We start from the raw sequence: 20,778 nt of genomic DNA, 5'->3' as shown, positions 1-20,778 counted from the left end.
TACATTTCTATTTTATTTATTTGTATACATTTATTTATTTATTTATTTATTTTACCGAACTTGACCAAAAAAGTGCCAGGCTTGTCTCAAGAAAGACAAGTACCTTTTTTCCAAGTACCTTAATTTGTGGTCAGAGGTAGCTAACATAATTTGTTATATTAGCAGCTAGCTAAATAAATAAAACTACAAAAAAATTATTGTTTCTACCTAGCTAACTGACTCAACTCTGCACCACTCCAAACCTTATTCGAACAATCCAGCCTCAATCCAGCTCTTTACTGCTACTGCTTCAATAATGGACAGTACAGGACTTCCACATACAAGACCTCCATTGTGCTGGACTCCACCAGTCCATCTGTTGAGAGCAGCTACACCTGTGAGGTGTCTGGCAGGGGTCACCACTCTCGTCCAGTGTCTAAGGGCCAGTCAGTAAACATCAGATTACCTACTGTCCATGTCCTGGTGTTTCTTTAGCTGCTCTACTTGTAAAAAATACCATCACACCATAATCTAATATTTACCTTAATTATTATCATAAGGGAAAAAAAGACCCTTGAATACCACCAATCAGCCATAACATTAGTACCACTGACAGGTGCAGTGAAAAACCTGATCTGTATCTGCAGTGATTATCTGAAGTGTGTTTAAATAATGCTGCAGGTGAACAGTCAGTTCTTGAAGGTTATGTGTTATTGTTGTTCTGCACCTGGTTCTATTTTTAGACATTTTAAGTAGTACTAGATCTGGGGAGTGTCCGAACATTTTCCTCACCAAAATTGTTTTATAATGACATTTAATGAGTTATTTGTAAAGACATTTCTTTAGTTGTATGTGTTTAGTTATATCACCTGCATCTCTGGAAATTGTTCAAATTGATATCAAATGCCCATGTGTCCAAATGACTACAAAACATGACTAAAAGAAATGAATGATCCATACATGAACTTTTGAAGAAACCCAGAATTCCTACCTGTGCCTCCTGTAAACGAGTTAACGTCCATGTTTATCATCAAAGATCATTCAAAGCCGTTAAATCATGTCAGTTGATGCATGGTTGTGTTAGGCTTTAGGTGTTAGACCTTATTTCTTTTGTCATCAATATTTCATACAGCACAAATAAATACTCATATGTTATCATTTAAGTTTAATAAAGGAGAACAATATAAAATAATTTTATACACATATGAACATGTACATAAATCATACCACAGTGGTAGAAATGTCATGGCTGAACAATACTGTCAAATATCTATAAACACAGTGCTTTGGTGCAGTGCAGTGATATTTACTCTGGTAATTATGGAAATTATTCATTATTCATTCTTTTAACAGAGCAATGGCATACGACCCTGAGTATGGCAGAAATAATGTGTTTCCACAAGACCTATTCTTGCCAATCTCACATGGCTGATCTTATTCTTACATCTTTGGGTGAGTGGGAATTATTCTTTTACTTCTAATAGAAATAAGTGCTAAAATGTTGGCAGGAAAGTCTTGAGCTGTAATGTTTCAGTAACAGACAGTCGATCATGATAAAAACTCAGGCCAGTCAGTAGCTCGATGTCTCGAACTCGTGCTGCATGATGTTGAACCCACTCCTCAACCCATGAGTAGTCATTTCCGCTCTGTAGAAAGGAGAAAAGAACAGACAGTGATGAACAGAAACTCACAAATGGACACCCAGAAGATCTACATGCTTTCCCATCACGTTCTGCCATGTAGTCAGGAAACATTAGTCAATGAAGTAGTCAGCCAGAGACGTCACCTCAGCTACATTTATGCAGTAAATTACAAAAACAGAGCTCACTCTTCCTCTTACTACTTTATGTTTCATTCTTTCTCTCTCTCTCTCTCTCTCACTCTCTCTCTCTCTCTCTCTCTTTCTCTCTCTCTCTCTGCACAAAATGCTACTTTTACAATATTATCTGTTCTAAATCTACATCCACAATGCTAAATGGACCAACAGAAATGCTCCAAAATGACTTCATTAATAAAACTGTTTCACATTGATGTCCATTAAATGTTAAGAACTATTGATACCCTTTGTGTAAGTTAACAATAATAGCGTTACACACAAAGATTAAAAGAGGGAACAATACAATACATGTACTTCCACTACTCACATGACAGGTCTCTAGGTTATCCGCCCGGTGGGGTAGAATAAAAGATAAAGCGTCAAGTGGACCATTACACTGTTGTAGAGCCTCAAAGAAGTTCTTACAGCTTGTTAGAATCACATAGTAATGTGTGGGTGTTGGAGCTTCAGTCCTGCTGCAAAGAAACAGCAGAGACAGGATCTCATCAGAATGTGAAATAATAATGCTGAGGCTGCTACATGATTACATCATTAGATCCAATTACACTAATAAGTATAACAACTAAAATGCAATAAATAAGTACATTTGTTTATAACAGCAACAAACAGTTCTACTCCCAAGCACAGTAGTTCCTTAACAGTAGGCCTTGGTTGCCAAGCAACATAACAGTACAATATTATTCCATAAAAACAGCACTTTCATCATACATCATTTATCATATAAATTCAACAGACTGGATTTTGATACAGGAACAGCTGTTTATTTCTGCAGGTTCTGCAGATCTTTTTCTAGAGGCTATTTTTTGGGGTTTCAAACATTCGATGTTCAGTTTAATCAGCACTCTTTAAAGGCCGAGATGGTGATTAACCTGTGAACCTCTTAGACCCTGCATGTAAACCTACACTCTAGTTCCTCACTGTCATAATTACATTACTGTCATAATTAACATCAGTTTCACAGGCCCAAAAAAATGGAACCCTGTGGGCATACTAAACCAAGCGGTTACCAAATAATTCACAGTAGCCACAGTCCTGCATTAGGATTATTAACAATATAATAATCCAAGTGTATGTTTAATATAAATAACTATTTCTATCTACTGAACATACTATTTTCTAACATATCTTGTATAGTTTTAAAAGAATAAAGTAGTTTAGTAGTGGGATACAATTTACAAGGAGGTAATAAGAAAGTAATCTCATTACAGTTTAAAGGAATGAATTAGTAATGGATAACTTTTAGATTAGTTATTGGTAATTCAAAATACTATATTCTCACGACTTTATACTACATACTGTACCAGTGATCTATGATTTCAGCGATAATGCCGCACTAAGGTCTCAGCTGACAGTTGTAAGAAATTTGGCGGATGTAAAGTAACTTAAAAATATGTGGTTTTGGGAAAAACTTACGGTGTCTTCCCAGTCATGATGTCATAATTCCCATCGAAGTCTTTATCGAATATGGGTCCACTAATGACATTGAGACGGTTCAAAGTTTTTGAATACTTTACCAGCAGGACATTGTGGAAATAATCCCAAATGCCTGTAAAGGCCAGAAAAAAGATAACATGTTCAGAATAAGATAAAAGATGCCAATCATAGAAAATAAGTCACAATAAGGTCAGGATAAGCCGAAAACACTGAAAATGGAAAATAGTCTTGTATACCAACAATATACTTTTTGTAAATTCATCTGCAAACCCAAATTAGAAAACCTTCTCAGTACTATCAGCTGGGTTTTACAGAAAGCTAATTAAAGCAGCATTATGGGGAATTGGCATTTCTTGCTTTTGGGCTCTCCCTACTGTTGGGAAGTGAAATTCTCGCTTTGAGACACTCAAGAGGAACTGGTTTTACACATGCATTTCTGGACAAGCTGAAAGATATGGAACATCAAAAGCACCAAATCTTTAAACCCAAAACACAGTTCCGTTTTACTGTGTAAATGTAAGGATTTTCTTGGCACTAAATTAATATTTTATATTTGTCAGCCTGTTATGTTGTTTTTAGTGGTCTGCTATAAACAATAAATTAGGTTTATAACAATTTCAGCAGTGTTATTTTAATATATAACCACAATCAATGATTTATTTTTCTATTCATTCATTCATTCATTCATTCATTCATTCTTGTTTAGGTGAAGACTCCATTCCCTGGTGTCCTGGTGAATTTCAGATTTTAAGAGAAGAGAAACATTTACACAAGACCCAGTTTAAAACATAATACACTTGATGCCCAGGCAAACTGTACAGGCCAGTGATCTCCATTCCTGCTCCTGGAGATCATAGCTTCCTGTAGACTTTGTCATCAACTCTAACTCTCTATCCATCCCACCCGACCAGCTACTGTCTTGATTGGCTGAACAGGGTGTTTAGGAGTTGTTTAGGATTGGGTTGGAGTTGAAATCTGCAGGAAGGTTGCTCTCCAGGGGAAGGGTTGAAGACCACTGGTGCACACACGTGGTGCATGGTGCACAGCTGTCAAAATTGTACAGAAGTTATAGATCATACTGAGATATAAATAAGACACAGAGGGGAAAAAACATCCCAGATCAGATCAGAAGACCAGACCACATTCATCTGCCTCATAACAAGAACAGTTACCTCTGAAGATTGGAAACATTGGGGCCATGTTACTGGTGATCAAGGAGTCAGACTCAGTGCTTTTGGAGCCCAAATCTGTGGAGAAAAAAAGATGTTAAGTGAAATGCACCACATCCACAGCTTTCAATCCAGCCAGGCTATTTGTATTGCACTGAATCTACTTAATTTAAATGTGCGCATCATTTTTACACAAATGAAAAATGTTACATTAAGGCTATTCCTGCCAAATGGCAAAATAATGTTGTTGTATTTATTTAAAGTAGAAATGATGTTCACATTTGAATGCAGTCAATGCAATGCTGTACCTTTTCCACTCTAAGGCATGAAGGGATTCACTCACAGAACTAAATCTGTTTATTTAAACTCAGCCTGGATAATAACAGAGACATGCTGTGAAGCTCACTGGGAGGATGGAGAAAGCCGTAGGTCAGGGCGGAGTTGTTCTTGTAGAAGGAGCAGGACTGACTTGCACTGCCTGGAACGCGCACGTCAGCACGCACACACTCTTCTTGTGAAGAAGTGATGGGCTGCACACTAGCCTTAGAGAGACAGAGAGAGAGAGAGTGTGTGTGTGTGTGTGTGTGTGTATGTGTGTGTGTGTGTGTATGTATGTGTGTGTGTGTTAATCTGCCACACAAGCCTGATTTAAAACATTGATAGTGACAAACAGTGAATTCTACCCTTTTTCTGCTTTTCAGTTCCTAGAGCATTGAAGGGCAATCTCACCAGTGGCCCCAGTGTGTATGCCACCCAGAGAGGCATTAGGATATCTTTGCTGTATCCACTGATGTAGGATGAATGATAGAGCACACAGTAGTCTGCGTTCTCCTGTAGAACTCGAGGAATGCCGTGCGGCAGGTGTAGACGTTTGAAGTTGAGGTCTGTTGGGGAACATTTCCATTAGTTACTTAGAAGCTGTGAATAAATATAAAAGCAGGAAGTGATTATGTGCTTCAAGTGACTTCTATCATCATACATACTGGAATCTGAAGTGATGAGCTGCTGATTGAGAATTTTCACCTGAAACGGATAAAGGGGAAATATGATTTCACCATGTGAAATGATGTCAATGAGCTAAATTTCAATTGTAATACAATTACTTAAAATGACAAAACCTTAATATTCTTTAATATAAGGTTTTTAAAATATACTAATATTTAAAATATATCTGTTACGTTAAAAGTACAGTGTGGTGCAAACCTGGTCGAGTGTGTGGGAGCTGCAGACACAGCCTCGATCGTCAGAGGGAGAGAGAGCCGTGCCTAAGCAGCTGGAGGCTGGAGAGATCTCCACAGGGTAGACTGGTTGGTAAGGGGGATTCTTCAGGAGATGGTTGAGACTCCCATGAGTGCCGTTGTTAGGGGCAGGGGAAACACCCAACAGATCTTAAGGGGGAGAGAGGTATGATGTCATTTCAACACTGTGTTAAAATGTATTGACTGTCCTTCTGCAGTCTTAGTTTAGTGCGATTAGTTATCATGTAGTTGTAGCTGTTTGGTGGCAAGAGGGGGGCCTAAAAGCCTAGGATTTATTAGCAAAATTTACAAACTTTAAGCTGTTGTCAATAAACCAATTAAGCAAGAACTTAATCAAGAAAATGCTTAATGTAAATGGATTTTATGTTAGAAATCAAGAAAGTTGTAAAAAAAAAAAAGGTCAAACAATTGGTCACTGCCTTGCACAAACAAGGAAAAGGATATTGAAAGTGAGGAAAGGCACTAAATATCCCTAAAGATACAGTTGGAAGCATAGTTCAAAAGTTAAAAGAACATTAGCTACACTAAGTGGACTTGACAAAAGACGCTATTACCGGCTGCCCCCCGTATTCCTGAGGAGGCAGGTCAACAACCCTTGAGTGCAAAAGACCTGCAGCAAGATTTGGTGCCAGCATGCACTGAGGTTTCAGTTTGTACAGTAAGGCGCTTTCTAAATGAAGAGAACACCCTGCCTACAGTGAAGCATGGTGGTGGCTCAGTGATTCTCTGGGGCTGCTTTGTGTCCTCTAGCAGTGGAATTCTGCAGCGTGTGGAGGGCAAGATTCAGTCGAGTATCAGGAAATCTTAAGAGAAAATCTGAAAGCTGAATCCCACCAAGGCTTGGTTTCAGAAAAAAGTCCTTAAAGGTTCTGGTGTGGTCATCATAGTCGCCCAACATCTTAAAAATCATTGGTGGGAGCCAAGAATATTAGTGAACTGGAGGCCACTGCCCATAAGGAATGGGCAAAAATTCCTCAGAAACACTGCCAGAAGCTGATGTCTGGCTTTGGATCATAATTGCAGCAGATCATAACAGCACTAAAAGTGGTATTTTGTGTTAAATTTGGAGAAAGCAGTTCTGTACTGAAAGTTTGTACATTTAGCAAATAAACCTAATTAGCAATGGATGTTAAATGATTTGATTGTAGCTGAAGTGGGAGTGGTAGGAGAGAAGATTGTGAAATATGATACTCATTCTTTTTCCCCGCCAGCTGGGGTATGGTGTATGATATGAAAAGTCAAAGGATGTTTTAGAGGTGGCAAAAGTACAATTTTGATGGACGATTACAGAAAACAAACATTTGGTATTTGAAATGATGGGATGATGGTTAATATTATGGCTAAGCAATTATTTCAGGTTGACTAAAAGATCTTATAATGCATTCATAGCTAAGGAAAAACATAGACACATAAAATAAAGAAATCCAGGAAAATCATTCATAAAAATACAAAATCCTCATTTGAGAAAAGCACACGTACCACACAGGAGATTATACACTTCTATGTTTTCAAAGGGAGCCACAATGGTTTTGAACTTCATTCCTGGTCCGTATCCTATGAAAATGCTCTATAAACAAAAACAGTTTTAGACTACTGTTCAATGAGGTAATTAAGCACAGCAAAGAAAGTTGTGACGTGCAAATAAGACTTGTAAAGATTATAGAATAATCCAGTTCACTTTATCATCAAAAGACAACATTTCTTATTACACAAATGTTATTTCACACTGTACCAACCTGCATATTAACAAAGGTATTATCTGAACCATGGAAGCCACCAGTGCAGTGCTTGAACATATATGGGCTACTGCAGAAAAGTAGAGGCACAAACACAATACTTTTAGTTCTATTTCAGAGTGTAGTACACTGGACAGAGGTGAAACAGATAGGTAGTTGTGGTAAGTGATGTTTGAGTACACTTGCTGAGGTTTATGTGGTCAGTGCTTTATATAGAAAATGAGGAACTGCTGAGGGAAATTCCTCTTCTAAGCCAAGTACCAAAACACACTGAGAACACTCACAGGGCTGCTTGCCATTGAGGCTTCATGTAGAGATGTGCTCTCTCTATCCGGACATTGTTGGCAAAGTGGAGTCGTTTAGGAAGATGCTCCTTCAGATAGGGTTTCATCGGCTGATCTGGATCTCTGCACTTAAAATGTATAAGGGGGTGGAGATGGAAATCAAAGAATAACTAAAGTGGTGGTCATAGATTTAACAGATGTCATGTACTAAGATTACATTACTCCACCTACCCATGTAAAACAGATTATTATTAATCATTATTAATTAATATTGAACTGATACTAAAAATAAACGTTTATTAAAACTGTGTATGAGAAGATCCATACCGACAACTTCTTCACCAAGCCCTCATAATTGACTGCAGGAATAAACAAAAAGATAATATATAATAAATACACAGCTTTAATTTACAGCAACATGCTGTAAATAAAAAATAACACCACACACACTCATCTTTTAGGACTTACAGGTGAAGAAGTCTTCAGGAAGCTGCTTAGGTCGGATTCGTGCAGCTGGGCCATCAATGACTATGAAGTCATTAGTGTTGTCCACATATGATGACACATAAGCAATTTTTTTACATGAGGCCTCTTCCATTCCTGGTTTCCAGATACAGAAAATCAACATAAAAAGGAGAAGGAAAAAACCTGACTGTACTGGTTCAGGCATTAAATTATGTATTACATATTAAAATCATACAGCAAACAATGATTTGTTCCAAACCAAGGAACTCAGAAAACAAGAACAATAAAATGCCACACTGACCTTTAAGAAAAATGACGGTGGAATATATGGCAGTCTTTATATATCTACAGCTGTATAACTATAATATACAGTGTATCTAGCATACAGTGGCTAGAAAAAAGTATTCACCCCCTTTTTGTACTCAGTGTGCCACATTCCTTCCATTTCTTAATGAGGGATTTAACTAAACTCCAGAGGATGTTCAGTGATTTTGGAATTTTTTTTTTTTTTTTTTTGTATATGTTGAATTAGGTCGGGGCAAATATTTATGCACTTATGTCACTTATTTTACAATATATATTTATATTTAAATGACATTACATTGTACAAATATGTTTTCACCTTGACATTAACATTGTTTTTTGTTTTTTTTTGTAATGTTTTTATCAAAAAGTCAAATTATATTGACCATGATTCTATTTACAAAAGAAAATAAAAGGGGAAAACTGTTGGGATAAGCTCTGATGAGACAGAGTATTTATAAAGCTTGGAAAGTTGAAACCTACTATTCACAATGACAAAAATGTTGACCAGGGGTGACCAAATGTTTGCAAGCCACTATATGTAGTAACGTAAGTACAGACATATGAATTAAAGAACACAAACATCACCATGATCAGAGAGAAGAATCAGGTTTACACAGTTGTGCAGTTTTCTCTGCTTCAGTCCTTCCATTAGCAAGTTTATAACCTTGTCAACTCCCACCAGAGCATTAATCACCTACAATACAGTTACAACAGATACACACATAATACTGAAGACTTTACAGAGCTCTGGCATTCTGACAAGAACAATTCAAGTTAAATAAAATAGGAAAATGTCCTTTGAAAAAAAATATTGTGAAATACTTAAGTTACTTAAATGACTATAAAATCATATAGTCATAAGCATTATATGTGCAGACCACATTCTGAACTGGTTTAATACAACTCATGTGAAGGAATTTAAAAAATATCTTTTTTGGGGGGGTTGATCGTTTTAGTGTGTTACATGGTTTTACTCCCACTGCACTTAAATGATGATCTTAATACATATTAGGTATGTCCTGGTCCGATCCAGGCACATTTTAATAGATTGTGTATCAGCAATTGTAATCCTAAACCAGTTCTGATTATTTGGAATTTTTTGTTGTTGTTGTTATTTAACCACAGCATTTAGAGCGCCATCCAATGTCCTCAAGGTGCCATTAGTGGACATTTCTGCCCAGTCGGCAGCAGTGTGGGCGTTCTCACAAGATAAATAAGACTTTTAAGTTTGCAGTGTGTGCACTGTATTTTACAGTGGAACATCATTATAAGAAACTATTAGATGTGAACTAACTTAGTTACTTGATCTGGGCATCCCTAATACATACAACAGATATCATGCAATTGATCAGATCTCAGTCATAAGATATTGTGGGAACCTCTGAAATACGTTAGCATATCTTGAGCTATATGTGTGTGTACCTGACTGCTTGTTGGTCCATATGAATGACCGGAGTTGTCAGGCTCTTGCAAATGTAAGGTGTAAAAGTCTGGCCTAAAGTAGTCAATAATACATAAAATGTTTAAATGTTTCATTAAAATATATATTTTACCATCTTTTTTTTTTTTTTTTATAATTTTTTACAACCTAACAACTACATATATACAATATTTTTTTTTTTCTTTCATCTTTAATTCATCTTATAATCCAAAAACTAATCACCTTTCTCCTTGAGGCAAACTTAACCAATTAAAAATGGTGGCCACCCTCTTCTCAACAGGGAATGTCCTAAAAAAAAAAAATCCTTTACAGTTTATTCACATATTTTACACACAGTAGACTATACATCATTTAGGACACAGAGAAATACTCATTTATCCTGTTGTTTTAATGGTTATTAAAATATACTCACGCATCATATTTCTGATAGAAATCTGGAAATTTCCCTTTAATAGCTACTTCTGAACCTGGCCAGAAGAATGTCCCCGCTTTCATATTGTTCTTCATGGCTGTGATCCAGACCTAAACGACACATTTCACAAAATAAAGTATCAGACGGTCAACACTGACTCTTTAGCAATCAAGTAATCTGCTTATAATTTGACAATAAACTCACTGGTTGCAGAATAACAGTCACTGGAATAGTACCGACTATGATACAGCTGTGATCAATAGAGCAACACTAATGACCACTGACTGTTGCAAAGCATGGACAGCGCAACGTCCCTCAAAAGTGAATCCACCACCGGTGTATCGCCTCTACCAGCTGGTTGCAGTATTATGTGTAGCTCTTTTGATGAGCCCATTTTTTCATCTCCATTTCTCCTCTAAACTGTCTGTCCATCTACAGTTTCTAATTCCAACAGTTATAACTGTGATATTATTGGCCCATTTTCTTTATTTTCTGCCATAAATCATTCTTATTCTGCTATACTGTAAAAAGGTGGGGTCACACTCAGGAATGAAGTGAGGTTCTTCAGCAGGACATTTCTGCATATAATAATATATATATATAGTACCGTATACCGTATATATATATATATATATATATATATATATATATATACACATATATATATATATATATATATAATTGCTGCTCAGACAATTAACATTACATTGGACAGTAGTAGCTTAGGTGTGTCTCGGTGGCAAACAGAGCTCCGGTACAGTCAGTTGATGGAAATGTAAATCTAGACTAACAGGGTATCCAAGGGAAAAATCTGCTTTGCTTGTGAGCTGTAAGTTGTAATAAAGGCTTTCTGAGACTCGTTTGTTCTGTGAGAAGAGGACTGGTCTTTCAAAGTAGATGCGTCTGTCACTGCTCTCTACTGGGCAGACTCTGGTTGCAAATTTAAGAACATGGTGGACAGTTTTGACTGTGTTTCTTCAGAATGGAAGGGAACAGAACCATATCTTTCATGTTTTTCTTCTATCAGTGATTTAAACATTACTGTAACATAACATTATGTAACATTACATAACAGTTCTGTCTGAATTCTACGTCTGGGACATAAACGATATTACAGTTACTAGCTTTTGTAGCAGCATATAAGAAGTCAACCATACATGCGGTGTCCTTCAGATACCACACAGAGCTTCAGTAAAGACATTCCATTCAATAACATGACTGAGGAGTAATGTACATGGGATAACAGCATATACAGCAATGTATACAGTATAATCCTTTATATATCACTATCTAGTAACTGGTAAAAAAAAAAAGCTGAGCAGTGTTTTAACATGTAACAGTTGATTTAAAAACTCCTAAATGCAGAAAGGCTTATTATACACAAATGTGTATTATTCAGTAACTACAGGGACATCTGTAACTGGTGGGGCTATTCATTGGTAATATTATAATAACACTTTTGGTCCACTGGCGGTCAATAGGCTTTTTAAGAGGAAAAGGGAGGATCTGACTTTTCTTAAGAAAAGTGTTTAACTGGAAGAGTAGAAGAGGTTCAATGATTTACTGCAACTAAATCACAGCTGTGACGTTTTTCACAAGAACACACTCCCTCTCCTGTCTTACTGCCAGACACCAGCTATTAATAGACAAATATTAAAACCAGACTCTTCCATTCTGACTAGTAAGATGTTGTGTTGAGCCAACTCCCTTGGCTTATTAAAGGACTGGAGGGGCTTAAAACATGCATTTAATTTGGTCCATACTACACACATCTATTACAAGCACATACAAAGACCTAGGCCAATGGGGTGAACGGGGTGCGAGGGGTCTTGCAGCTGGTGAATGTTTTTAATCATCATTGGAATTCTCTATGAAATTATAGTGCAATAACATGATGTTAAAATCCGTGTGTACCTTTTTTACTTCTGTAATTTGTTTTATATTCATTTGACATTTCTCTTTATAGAAGGGATGGAATATTGGTATTGCTTTCGTTTTATTTGCATATTGTGGTTGATTTTATAAGTTCATTAGTGTGTTTCTTAATTTTTTCTATTGGCCAATATCAAGCTGATTCAGTCTTGGGTAAGATGTGCTCATACACAATAGCAAACAATAGTAAAATTACTCATTTTTACTAGCAGTTTATAATCAGACTAAATTCTAATCTGATTTACTTTGATTTTGTTATCAAGTCCTTAGTTCAAGGCTCTTAGTTAACTCTTAGTTAAAACTTAAGTTTTCCTCTTCCCTGGACTTTTGCGTTCGACCTTAAGTAATACAGCGGTAACATACTACTACATAAGTGAATCAGAACCTTTGAAAGTACACGTAGCTTCTTTATCTATGCACAAATGTACTGCTTTTTTCATTTCTGCACATACTTACAGGTTCACCCTGATACCAGAAGGCGTTAAACTTCTCTTCTGTTCTCAAACTGAACATAGCGTTGCGGGTAATGTCATACATCTTATTGTCCACAATTCCGTGTGACTCTGGATACAGACCCTGTGAAAGAGATCACAAAGGTTATTCAACTGGGGGAAGGACATAGGCTTCATTTAGACCCTGGTTTGAACCTTCTTTTTTGGCTTTGCTCTACATCTTGTTTTTCTGTATTAAAGTATTCTTCTGTGTGCTGATTACACTTGTTTTGCCAAAGGAATCGTCTGTGTTAATGCTGTCCAAAGGTTTTTTTTGACCTAAACAAGAATTTCTTCTAACTAGTGCTTGTATTTGCTATGCATGGCGAAATCTGCTGAAGATGCTGAGCAAATGGCAAAAAGCCCCATCATTAAAGCCCACCTTAATTTATGCAACCCACATGGGGCTCATGTATAACCCCTCCTGGTCACATAAACTGACCCTGGTGAGCATTCATATGCGGGGCCAATATGGAATCCGTTGACAAAACTTTGTGGTGCACAGTTGGGCCACATGGGCATGTTATCTGGAAGGGCATTTTTTCTGTTCTTAAAAATATCAACTTGTTAGGACCAACCGTAAATGGAAAGGGCTGCACATTAAACCAGTCACACATCAACTCAATTTTAGACCACTGAACTCTACATTCAACCTGAAAAATAAAAGTCTTAGTGCAAAATCCAAGGTTAAGTACCACATGGACAAATGTGGACAGTCTTGACACATATTCATATATATGTTCATATATACTTACTGTTACAATGGTGTAATGATTGGGGAAGGTCTTGGTAGGATAAGCAGGACGCATATATGCTGTAGAGGTTCCACATTTACCTAAAAATAAAAGTTATATGACTTGTAGAATGTAGACGTTTCCCTGATTTATCATTAAAAAAAGAACTCCAGCCTAAAGTATTAAACTGTCTAGTACAAGATTAGAATCAAAAACACATTTTTAAATGGAGAATCTCCACTAGAATGAACTTTAAGAAAACCAGCTCAGAGACACAATCAATCAAGAACACACTTAATTTGCTTATGGTTGGAAGATGGCTGCCATAGGACTTCAGATACCCTGCTTTGAAGCCATCCATAGAGATCAGGATTAAGGGTGGCTTGGAGAAGCTGTCAGAACAAAAACAAATAGAAAGGAATTACTGCTCCAAATTCACATTTACTTCACATTATTATCCTCCACAGCTCAGAATCAGCTACCCAAAATCTAGCTTTATCTGAAAATAGGCAGAGAAAATAGCTACTCCAGGCTGGGCATTCAAACATTAAAACATTAATTGTATGAAATCATAAAGGGTTCTATAAGACACTCAAAAGGGGTTATTTAGCTTGTAACAATAGTGGAACACTATTTGGTGCCATACAGAATCATCTATATGGCACCAAAGGGAAGAATTCTTTAATGAGACCAATATTCATCTCAGTATTCAAATGCTAATTTTCCTTTACTGAAAAACCCTTTTTAAGAATGCATGGAAGTTCTTATGTTTCCACACATACACACTAACACATACTTAATTTAGCAGTTAGCAACAGAGGAATAACGGCACAAATCTAACTGTATTAGACCCCCCCCCACACACACTCTTAAAGGGGTTGTGAACTGTTCATTAATCTGCTTCCAATATCAGAACATCTTATTTCACACATTGGCAATTTATTAGGTACGTATATAGTAGTACGTAGTAGCATTACACCTCTATTAGCCTGCAGAACTGGATAAATTCACCTGAACACGGCTTCTACAAGAAGTACAAAGTACAGCATTGCACAGTTGCTGCAAATTAGATTATTGCACATTGTTTTGAGGACAACAGGCCTTCCCACCTCTAAAGCTGTGCATTATCAATATTATATAGAGATTTAATATAAAGGTTCTATGCCAACTGAATGTTTTCTACAATCCTACACTCAAGTCAAGAACCATTTAGGAACCTTTAATTTTAAAGTATAGAAATACATGTCTCTGTATCTATAATGGCGTCCTTGAATATTTAAGATAAGTTAATGTAAACACACTAAGAAATAACAGAACTGTAACTATAAAACTAAACTTAATGATCAACTACACATCATGTATCATATTACCCTGCAGGACACTGAGGTGTCTTGATATCCTCACAGTCCTCTTCAAGCCATGACTGTTCCTCTATATAAAAAAATAAAACAGATCATTGTTAGGCTTAATGCTTAATGAGTCCCAGGTTGTAAATATCAAAAAGACGCTGATCAGTGGAGTATTAGTGTGAATGCAGACATGATTCGCAGGAAGAAGCTGTGGAAACAAGAGACAGGAAGGCTGTTATAGGTGCAGTGGGGATTAGATAAGCTGTCATAAAGCCTGTTAACTGGAAAGGAGTGGATCCACAGAGGGCGCCAAGTACTTTATCAGAGGTGGTGTGAGAATATTGGAGAACATATTATTAAGAGGGAAGTTTTTCACTATTTATGAGGAGGATAGTTTATACAATAAAGCACTTAGAGCTGCACTTAATGGTTATTATTTTTTTTAAACCGATTAATCTAACGATTATATTTTAAATTAGTTTATTATTCTAAAGGCTTTTTTGTGTGTGTGTGTGTAGTCAATTGAAATAATCAATAATAATACAAAAAATATTCTCTTCATGTTTCACAATTTTCCTTAATCACCCCCATTAAAAACACATAATATGCACCACTGCAACAAATACTTCAGTGTTAACAGGTAACCTTCTGACAGGTTTTTTTTTTCATGTTAATTCCTTCTCCATCCACTATGTGGCAGCATATTGTTTCCAAGCCAAAAGGAGGGAACTATGATGGAGCAAAGAGGCTTAGTAGATGTGGCTGGAACTATAAGTTTTAATACTCATTGTAAGTTTGCTATGGTTCAATTGTTTATACATTAAGTCAAGTGTTGTTTATTTTTCGTTTTATTCATATGAGGTGTTGTGCTGTTCTTCTTTTGCAGAAGGGTTCTCTCTTACAATTTATTTCTAACAATTTTGTGAATATAGCGTCTGGCCAAACGACAAAGAAGGTTTAGCATCTGTTAATCCAGCAAATGTGAAACAAAGAAAGTTTCTCCAGGTCATCTAGCTCAAACTATGCTTCAGCCTGAGTTAATGTCTCAACAATTTCTGCACCTTCACACAGTGAAGTTCGGACAGTCTGTTCTCGCCACAGCGTACTTTGGAGCATGTCCACTCTTGATCTAGTGGAAAATAAAGATGCACAGGAAACAGATGTGGAAGAACATCAGTATGGACTAAAAGAGAACAGAGACAACTGGTGAAGGTATCTTGGAGAAGCAGATTGCAGGTTTTGGGGTGAATATACTGATTATACTGACAAAAACTATCCTCAGAGTGGTGAACAACTGATTAAACAGGCAGAATCAAGTGTGCTCCTGTTTGATTAGAAAGAAAACCTGCAGACGCACCTTATCACACCTTACATTTCTGTGGATAAGACTGGTGACCCCTGTTCTAAACAGCTTAAATACAATTTAAAAGCCATCATTATTTCAAAAGAGCGGCTGAGGAAGACTGCGAAAGTTATATGTGCTGATCAGGTTTGTTTGGACTGTACAAGGTTGCATTTTTATTAAACTATATACAAATGAAGTGCAATAATAAACTATGGCCGTACAAAAAGTCTACCTTTCCCATGATTGAGTAGTTTCCAAGTCAGTAGGGCTGCTAGGCCAATAAGTCCAGCCACTAAGATCACAACCTGTGAACAAAAATAGTCAACAATTAATAGTAATACTAAAAATATACATAAACAAACAAGTTAATAAGAATAATTGGCCATAATGTGTCTTAAATATCAACTCTATTTTGTAGTAGCAGTTCTTACATTATTTAATTGTTTAAAATGAATTATCAACTTAATAGGGGAGTTCACCATCGTTCAGTTTATAATATAGTAAAGGATTGTCACTGTGTCTTATTATAGACAGTAAAAACATGGTTATTTTTAACAGTAACATGCTCCAAAGAACCTCTCAAAAAATTTGAAATACTGAAAAAATTAAAGTGAAGCATCTGACAATACTTAATCCTTAAAGGCATAAAATATGTAGACAAAATATTAAAAAACACTGCAGCAAGAGGGCATAGAGATATGTGTGTATCAGGGTATGTTTTACTGCAGCAGCATCATTTACCATAGGAATAATACTTTTAAATTCTTTTTATTTCTATTTTTAATGCTAGTTTAGTCACTTATGTCATAAAGCCACTTATGAACCATCACGAATACTTAGATCTCAGGGTGCTGGCTTCTTAGTAGCTCCCAAAATTCAGAAAACTTCAGCAGGGAGCAAGAGCCTTTTCCCTCCAACTCTGGAATAATCTTCCAGATAATGTTCGGGACTCAGACACAGTCTCAATCTTTAAATCTAGGCTGAAAACTCGTCTGTTTAGTTTAGCTTTTGGTAATTAATGTTTCCCCTTAGATAACGGTTGTGGGTCCAGAGGTTCACAGACACAGGGAATTGTAGTACACTGAGATGCTGGAGCTGTCGTCTCTCTGTTTACAAGCGATTGTGGACGGTGGAGCAGATGGACGCTAGCGTTTCAGTGTGCTCCTGTGTCTGTGTTACCTTCTGGCTCTCTCCTTTTAATTAGGCTGTTATAGTCAGACCTGCTGGAGTCGTCAGACACACTCTGATACTGCTCAACAGTCTCTGCTCTCTATATATCCTCTCAAAACTAACTCTGTCTCTTTACCTTCTCCGAGTAAATGGTCACCCAGCCTGACCTGCTGGAAGAGCCGCTGAGGTCCCCTCTACCTGTGTCAGACCAGCTGCCACTTACCAGTCCGACCAAAAGGGCCTCCCCCCACCACCAGCGGCACACCCTCCTATCACTGCTACCTGTCTAATGACCATGTAAAAACCTAAATGAAATACAAGCCTGAACTGAACTGAATAGCTAATCCTTATAAACTCAGTTTAGACTGAAAGTAGTAGCTGCACCTCTGCTGAGGGCTTTATTCTCCTATGTTACTGTGTCCTGTGACTGCTGTAACTCTTCTGTTATACTAGCCGTTAAGCAACAGGAAGACCTGTGTGTGTCCTGATAGATAAGAACTCTTTGTGTTTGTCATGCTTCCCTTGAATTTCATCATGGTTAACCGCTATCCAATACCAACACCAAAACTGTTACGGTTAATAATTCTGATGTCAACACCTGCCTTGTACAATGCAGTCTTTACTCTTTACTTGCTCTTCCGTTCAGCACATGCCCCAGTAATATGATGAGGAAATATTTAAAATGTTGATATCAGTGCTCTCATCAGATCTATAAAATGATAATGATAATATCTATTTTTCTCATCAAAAGACATGCAGGTGCTCACAGCAGCCTCCAACATCTGCTTAATCTGGATCAGTGTCAAGAGTACCAGAGTAGGCCTTTCTGACCGGCTGCCTGCTCTGCTGCAATGTTGCTTCAGTCCTGCTCTATTTTCTGCCACTGTCTTTGACACTCATACCCTGAGGTCCTCTGGAAACGGACTATCATTCAGCACAATGGAACTCAAAATCTGGACTCTCTCCATGACTGGACTTTACACCGAAGCCAATGAGAACAGTGGTCATATATATATATATGGTACATATATGTGAGAGAGAGATGCATGCATGCTCTCACAGTCACACCCTTCCTTGGAATCACCTCCTTCCTTGTCTTTTGACTGTTGTGCTTTTTCCAGGTCTCCACCTCAAATCTCTCAACAAACTCCTGTCAGATTACTCACACATACCAGCAGGAAATCTGCCCAGTTTCTCCACTTTCCACCACTTCATTGGCTTCCAGCCTGTCTAAGATTTGGCTGATTCTCAAGTATTTCATGGATTCACCTGTTCCTATCTCTCTTTTACACTCACTTGTTCAGTTAGATCCTTTAAGTTTACTCATTATTTCACATTTTCACACATTAGTTTACTCCTTTGCAAAACTTTGCATTCTTCCCCAAATAGTCTTAAAGCTGCTGTGCTTGTCCAGTTGTACCACTAACATATAATCCACTGAAATGATGGAGCCAGGAGGTGTGGTAGCAGGTACAGGTGCTGTACAGGAGTCAGCAGTCAGAGAGTAAGTTGTGACACTGGTTGTGGAAAACATTTTAAACTTAGAGGGGAAAATCTGAGCACTTTTTCTGATAAAAAAAAAAAAAAAAAAAAAAGATATATATATTATACAGTGAACTGAGTAATAGAGAGTACAGGCCTTGTTCTGAGAACAACTGAACCTCTGAATTCCTTAATTACACCACTGAGACTGAATAACACAAACCTCTGGACTTTTAACCACCATTGTACTGCAGGTGAACCCAGGGGCGTAGCACCGAATTCTGGGCCCTATGCAAAAGCAGTGCCCATGGGCCCCCCTCAACCACCAAACCTGAAACAGTGCCATGCGTTTCACAAGTTGGCTTTGCTACTAGTTTGACAGCCTGTCCTCATGAACCTATGACAACTACTACTACAACTAAGTCAGGCTATTAGCCACATTTTGTTATGGTCCAATATTCAATATGAATAAAACTGCAGCCTCCTCAAGGGCCCTCCTGCTATCTTTTCACCACACTATTACAGCCACTCCTACACTTGTGCAGATAGAGGCTAGAGAGCTCATTTCCGCAAGCGTCCATTCATACACACGAACACACACACACACACACACACATTTAAAGATTAGTGTCAACATCCACACACCAACCTCCAGCACTAATGAAGTCACTGTGCGCTAAACACACACCGATCTGTCGCTGACAGAAGAGCGCAGGGCTGAACTGTAAGCTAGAAATCTCACCCCGACTTTTACTTTCGTTTTACTGGCCGCTCCGGACCTCGCGCTGTTGTTGGGGGGTGTGTGTGTCCGTCCTGTCGCGAGCGGCGTGTCCGCATGCTTTCCTCCCTCCGCAAGTTCCATTATTATCACGTCCCTTCACACCGACAGCACGCATGCTCTCGCTCTCGCTCGAGTGACCCCGGCAGCTCTGAACGCGGCTGTTCGCTAAGGACCGCCCACTGATGACGTCAGGAAAGGCCATCACTGAACCATTAACAACATGTCCAAATGTTTGTGGACACCACCTCTCATGAATGCATTTAGCTACTTCGAGTTGCACCCATTGCTGACACATGTGCAAAAGCACGCACACAAAAACAGCAGAAGTATGGCCAATAGAATAGGACTCCCTCGAGCTATTGGCAGCATGCCTCGTGCCTGGCCTGGGCTAGAGGGGTATAAAGCCAGTGTAACGATGGTGCTCAAAGGCTCTGTACGGATTCAAACGTTTGGTCATTATGGCTCCTGTGTTCAGACGCTAGAGGGCGCTCCAGGGCGAGTCCAGAATGAAATCATAAACGACTGATTTAAGCCCCCCACTGAAGCACTAAATGACTTTTTTTCCTCATTTCACCCGGATAAAATACTCATATTCCGCTGTATTGGGATATTTATCTTATTATTCTACTGGGGGAGAACATAGAGATCTTTAGTGAGAGTGTGGCAGCACTGAGGACTAACGTAAAACAGCTGCTTCCGTTTTTGATGAACTCTCCCTTTCCTGTTTCACAACCACTGCTGCTTCAATGTCACATCAGATCTGACTGATTACCAGTGAAACGCCTTTCCTTTCTCTGAGGACACACATGCACTCACTCACACCCACTCACACACCCCTCCAATAAGTTAGAAGATGTTAAAAGTAGTCTTACATTTTATCCTAATATTATTTCAGAATCAAGTGGAATGATTCAGTCTAAGCGGGTCAATGTCTTCAATCTTAACATATGTACTTTAGAGCAGGATTAGTAAAGTGTACTTCTTCAGGGTTGCAGCGTTGCAGAAATGAGCAACTCTCTGATAGAGAAGTGAAATGACATTTCAGCATTTAGTTGAGCGTCATTCACACCGCATTTCTATACTGAACCGTAAGAGAAATGCTGGGCGTACTTTGAATATTCTACAGTAAGAGAGGAAGAGGCAACAAGCTAAAAGTGGGAGGTGTGAAGTCA

At 37.9% G+C, this 20,778-nt stretch overlaps 1 protein-coding gene across 3 annotated transcripts; it reads right to left on the bottom strand.

Moving 5' to 3' along the window:
- Positions 1 to 1,148: 1,148 nt before the first annotated feature.
- On the bottom strand, positions 1,149 to 19,752 carry LOC140547861 (ectonucleotide pyrophosphatase/phosphodiesterase family member 1-like). 3 transcript variants are annotated; one of them, XM_072671108.1, is made up of 23 exons: positions 19,568 to 19,752; positions 16,406 to 16,478; positions 14,850 to 14,910; positions 13,774 to 13,871; positions 13,501 to 13,580; positions 12,711 to 12,830; positions 10,323 to 10,432; positions 10,133 to 10,198; positions 9,892 to 9,964; positions 9,055 to 9,163; positions 8,167 to 8,298; positions 8,026 to 8,057; positions 7,699 to 7,826; positions 7,415 to 7,484; positions 7,158 to 7,245; positions 5,623 to 5,807; positions 5,403 to 5,442; positions 5,149 to 5,303; positions 4,826 to 4,961; positions 4,423 to 4,497; positions 3,230 to 3,362; positions 2,124 to 2,271; positions 1,149 to 1,625 (listed from the first exon to the last, which is right to left on the bottom strand). In XM_072671108.1, exons 1-23 carry the CDS (start codon positions 19,685 to 19,687, stop codon positions 1,473 to 1,475), a joined length of 2,385 nt encoding a protein of 794 aa, XP_072527209.1. In that variant the 5' UTR covers positions 19,688 to 19,752; the 3' UTR covers positions 1,149 to 1,472. The 3 variants fall into 3 exon arrangements, with proteins under 3 accessions (XP_072527209.1, XP_072527210.1, XP_072527211.1); XM_072671109.1 differs by having other exon boundaries at positions 2,124 to 2,268; XM_072671110.1 differs by having other exon boundaries at positions 8,167 to 8,226.
- Positions 19,753 to 20,778: the final 1,026 nt, after the last annotated feature.

Source organism: Salminus brasiliensis, chromosome 25 (assembly GCF_030463535.1).
Source record: "Salminus brasiliensis chromosome 25, fSalBra1.hap2, whole genome shotgun sequence".
Classification (NCBI taxonomy): Eukaryota; Metazoa; Chordata; class Actinopteri; order Characiformes; family Bryconidae; genus Salminus; species Salminus brasiliensis.
This window is presented reverse-complemented; position numbering and strand designations above follow the sequence as displayed.

Bases quoted from the DNA above. Each gene is read 5' to 3' on its own strand.
- LOC140547861 (XM_072671108.1), bottom strand. From the start codon at position 19,687: ATGGAACTTGCGGAGGGAGGAAAGCATGCGGACACGCCGCTCGCGACA. The intron at 10,433-12,710 runs GTAAGTATGTGC...TGTGTCGTTTAG, and splicing joins TCTGGTATCAGGGTGAACCT to GTCTGGATCACAGCCATGAA. The intron at 8,299-9,054 runs GTGATGTTTGTG...TCTGGAAACCAG, and splicing joins GATTCTTCTCTCTGATCATG to GAATGGAAGAGGCCTCATGT.